Source organism: Eptatretus burgeri, chromosome 1 (genome assembly GCF_056783735.1).
Source record: "Eptatretus burgeri isolate ZD-2024b chromosome 1, Ebu_testis_v1, whole genome shotgun sequence".
Lineage (NCBI taxonomy): Eukaryota > Metazoa > Chordata > Myxini > Myxiniformes > Myxinidae > Eptatretus > Eptatretus burgeri.
The window spans coordinates 42,336,448-42,341,230 of record NC_140961.1 but is presented as its reverse complement, the minus strand read 5'-3'; the positions used below and the strand labels follow the sequence as shown (position 1 = coordinate 42,341,230).

At 40.0% G+C, this 4,783-nt stretch overlaps 1 protein-coding gene across 1 annotated transcript in view; it reads left to right on the top strand.

The window, feature by feature from the left end:
- Positions 1–4,172, top strand: part of RHBDL2 (rhomboid like 2) — a 25,725-nt gene extending 21,553 nt beyond the window's left edge. The window contains exons 5-6 of the mRNA XM_085850968.1: positions 318–379; positions 1,486–4,172. Of these exons, the coding sequence (XP_085707094.1) occupies positions 318–379; positions 1,486–1,665 (242 nt within the window). The 3' untranslated portion in view covers positions 1,666–4,172. The remainder of the gene's footprint in view (positions 1–317; positions 380–1,485) is intronic.
- Positions 4,173–4,783: the final 611 nt, after the last annotated feature.

The window sequence follows — 4,783 nt, the reverse complement described above, 5'->3', positions numbered from 1 at the left end:
AGGATGACGTAATTCAAAGAGCTTGATGGAAATTAACTGAAAACTTTACTCAACAGATAACTGTGTTCACACTACACCACCTGAGGGACATTGAGGGTGAGATTTGCCTTTCAGGGAAATTTCTGATTGAGATGGTCAACAACATTCTAAGGAGACCAACTGAACAATTGACTAGTACATGTGTTTCAAACCCACGGGATATGATGTGCTGTACATGTGTGTTACCGTCTGTCGTCATTTGTTTCACAAGTGAAAATATAAGTAAATATTTTTCATTTAATGGTCTTCATTGCTTTATTTTCCACATCTGTTTTCAGTGATTTCTGATGTCAGCCTGGCGATTTATAGAAGATACATCATCAAAGATCTTGCGGAGAAGGTAAGTTGGTACTTTGCCTGTCCCATTTTGCGGAGAATATTTCCCAAGTTGATCTCCTCTAAAGTATGTCATAACATGTCACAACAAAATGTATGTCATATGTATGTCATAACAAAATCAAGCGGTGCTATTATCAGACACAATGAGATCAACCGACCGACTAAGATTGACTTTGAAAACATTCGGGTTGCACCAAAAGCTCTTTTCAAGCATGTTCTGCTGTTAAGTCTGCATTCCCACCTGAGGTCTCCATATCTCGCACTCAACCCATTGATATACTGTATTGGACTTTATCATGTCATCGTCACTGCTTTCAAAAATTGCACATGCTCTGTATGGCATGATCGCACGCTGTGTTTAGAGTCTGTACAATGCTAAAGTTGTCTTGTATTTGATGTTGTCCCTGTCATATTCCCTCTCCTTGTCCACAATGGACACAAACATGAAGATTAATAGGGAACTCGTAGTGAGTGCTACCAGCCAAATACATTTTACAGAATTACTATGCATTACCCCTATGTAATAATTTATTTTCCACTTACAATGGGTTACCTGATGTCTGCATCACCAAGTAGGTGTAAACGACGAGCGATTGTGGTGGTGAAACAACAATCACCAAATTATACTGAAAAACACAAGGCTCTTCGCAAGGAGCTCATGCAGCTTGGACAACTCTCAAGAATGTGGATAAGCCAATGGGAAGGACTCCACAAATAGTCTCAATTCTGGCTTACAAGTTTAATTAGGCTAAACACTGCCGTTCTGGAGCAGTACTAGCATAGGTGCAGCATCTTGGAGCACACTTTTGTCCATTATATGTGGTTATATTTATCACTTGTGGATGAAACGGGCATGATGGGCCAAATGACCTCTTCCCCTGTCTATGGATTTTATATACATATATATATATATATATATATATATATATATATATATATATATATATATATATATATATATATATATATATATCCTTGTAAAATATGTAATAATTATAGGCATGTGTGAAAGTTTGGAACAAATACAGCAATGCACAATCCTCTGGACATTTTTCAAGTTTTCTGGATATTTTAACCTGCCTGTTGTAACATCTTCCTATTATGCAGGTGTCATTTGTGGCCCACATTGCCGGCGGCCTGGCAGGACTGAGCATGGGATATGTAGTTTTTTCGAGCTTCGACAAGGAACTGCTCAAAGATCCACGGTTCTGGATGTGCATTGCGGTCTACATTGCGTGTGCCCTGGTCGCTGTCGCATACAACCTGTGGCTGTCTCCAGCAAACTAAAACTCCAATTTCATTGTGACATTGTTGTAATAACAACTTTTGATAAAAATGTTAATATAATAATTTTTATAATAATAGCATCGCCACGAAACTAGATTCATGAAACTAGATGGTGACGTTATTATCAAAATATAAAGCATTAAAAAGAATAATCAACATTTTCCTTGCGATTTTTACGAGTTTCTCATGAAATTCTCATTAAACTTCATGAGATTGCATGAGAAACGCAGGGATTTTGGTGATTTCTAATGCTGAGATGTTTCTCGTTTACCACTTGCTTTGTGTTTTTACCAAAGTAAAATGAGTGCAAGTCATTGCAAATGACAAAACTCCATGATTCTACCTCGGTAACCTCACTGCAACAATTCGCCACTGTCACTGAAATATCCAATCGTAGCTTTAAAAAAAAATTTATATCCAATCGTAGCTTTTTAAAAATCTTTTTAAAGAAATATCCAATCGTTGCTTTATAAAATTTTCTTTACATTGCAACCTGAATCTCTAATGATCACAGCAGGCCTGTAAACAATGATTTGCTACAAAAAAAATCTTTATGCATAGTCAAGGCTCATGGAAGAGCAAGTACACTGAACATAACGTATAAGACTGAACATAACAATATGTAACAGACAAAAACAAGATGCAAAAGGAACAGTAGAGAGAAGGGGAAAACACCAACAGAAGAGTTGAAGGCTAAAACAGGGGCAGACTTGGATGTGGAATAGGGGCAGGAAAGGATGCATGGGGTGGGAAAGATGGACACAGAAAGAAACTCCAAGGAGGGAAAACTGGAAATTTGGAAGGAAGAGGGATTTGGGTAGGGTTACCGAAGGAAGAAAAAATCATGGTTTTCGATTGGGCATGATCTCAGATGGTGGCTCACAGCTGTCTTCAAGATCTGGAGGGAAGAATGAGATTGAAGAGGATGTGGAAGTTGATTTCACAGGTGGGGGGGGGGGAAGGAACGAATGAGTGGAGGTAAGCGGTGATCCTGGATTAATTTCAGTCGTTTCACCAGAAGGTGAAACGACTGAAATAGTATTCCATCATGATGGAATTCCATAGTATTCCATCAAGAGTAGTATTCCATCATGATGAACCGTATGAGCCTGACATAAATTTGCACATCTTCCTCAATCTCATTCTTCACTCCAGAAAGCATTGATGCAAAAAGCTTGAAAGAGCATGGGGTGCAAGACGAGAAATAAAAGTGTGTGCAAGACTAGAAAGGAAGCGGTAGAAGATGGAAAGACCATTGACCTGTCTGAAACGGCAAAGTGATAAGCCCATAGACTCAGCTTCGTCATGGGAAATTCCAATAATCCTAAAGGTCATGGTTTCCACAGTGTCAAGATGAGCAAGATGTTAAGTAGGGGAGCCAGCCCAAAGGGAAGAGTAGTATTCCATCAAGCTGCAGATGAAGGCGTTTTAGGTGGATAGGAGTTCAGGTGTGCCAAGGAAGGCCTTTGTACGACAAAGGATTCCCAGTTTGTACGACAGATCTTTCTTGGGGCAAACCCTATTCAAAAGTTGACCTCCAAAGCCAGCTGCCGACTGAGCAGCTTCATGAACACCTTCATCTTGATGGAATACTGCTCTCCTCTCCCGACTGGCTCCCCTGCCTCACACCTTGCTCGGCTTGATGCGGTGGAAACCAAAGCCTTAAAGATAATTGAAATCTCCCGTTATTACGCTGATTCTATGGGCCTATCACTTTCCCATTGCAGACAGGGTGGTAGTTTCTCTGTCTTCTGCCACCACATTTGTGTTCTTGCACCTTCTACCATTTTTGTGCTTTATTGTCCCCCACCCCACCCCCATCCCCAGGTTTCTGCAGGGCGCACATGGTCCACAATCAACCCCCTTTTAATAAAATTCCCAAAATCTAGAATCATTCCTCATCTCCACTCATTCATTCCTCTTTTCTCCCACCAATGGAATCAACTTCCACATTCTCTTCAATCTCATTCTTTCCTCCAGATCTTCAAAACTTCCCTCCCCACATATTTCGAGTTTTTCCTTTCTCTGTATTTGCATCCATATCCATCTTGTCCACCCCCTGTATCTTCCCTTCCCCCTCATTCTTACCTGCATTCCTTGTTTGTCCATCTTCATCTATTTTGTCCCTCAACGCTGCTGTTGGTGTTTCCCCCTTTCTTTTGTGCTGTTCCTTTTGTTTTGTTGCGTCCTAATCTGTTCTTTGTTATAGCTCTTCCTCGAGCCTCGCTTTGTTTGCAAAATAGGGTGAGATTTTAAAGACTTTTTTAAAGGGTTTAAGAAAACTAGACCATTCTGTGCCATCATTTTAAACCAATTGAGGTGAAAAGTGTCAAATATGCAACTTTATAATTCACTTAAGCAAAGTTTGTTTTCATCTTCAGAGCCTAGTCATTATGTCATAATTTTATATTTTTACAATCCTTTGTTAAGTAGTTGGTTTTTTTTGTACTTTTCCTATTATTTTTTTCAAATCAAAGATCTTGAATAAAATGGTGGTGTGCTTTGTACTTTGAAATTGTATTTTTTGTTGATGATGTTTATGAGTTGGGGGTTACGTTATGTCACAAAACCCAAAGTTCTTTCATTGATCGATGTCCAACCAGCCAGTGTGTGTCATCCTAATTTGCATTTATTTAAGGTGAGCAAATACCACCAGTCACTTCACTGATGGGAATAATAAGAGAGGGGGGAGGGATAGGGAGAGGGGTGGGAGAGAGAGAGAGGGGTAAGTGAGGAGGGGGAGGGAGAAAGAGTGAGGAGGGGTGGTGGAGCAAGGAGGGAAGCGGGAGGGAAGACAGCATGAGGGGAGGAGAAGGGAAGGCAGCATCCCAGGACGTTTCCGGGGTGAAAGTGCTTTCAATCGTCAATTGCGAAAATGAACTTGTTGCTGTTGCAGACTTTGGTTTCTTTGAACCTGCATTCACAACTCACTTATTGGTACTCTCTCTGGTGTTTGGTTTTCAAATGTTTTCGCATATTGGACATATTGCAGTGATGATCAATATCTATTGAACAAAGTGAGCATTCAACTTTTCACTGTTTTCATTAACCTTCCAAAATAGTTCCAAACTGCACTTCTGGACCTCTTCGAACAACATGTTGTGAAAAGTTTATCAGT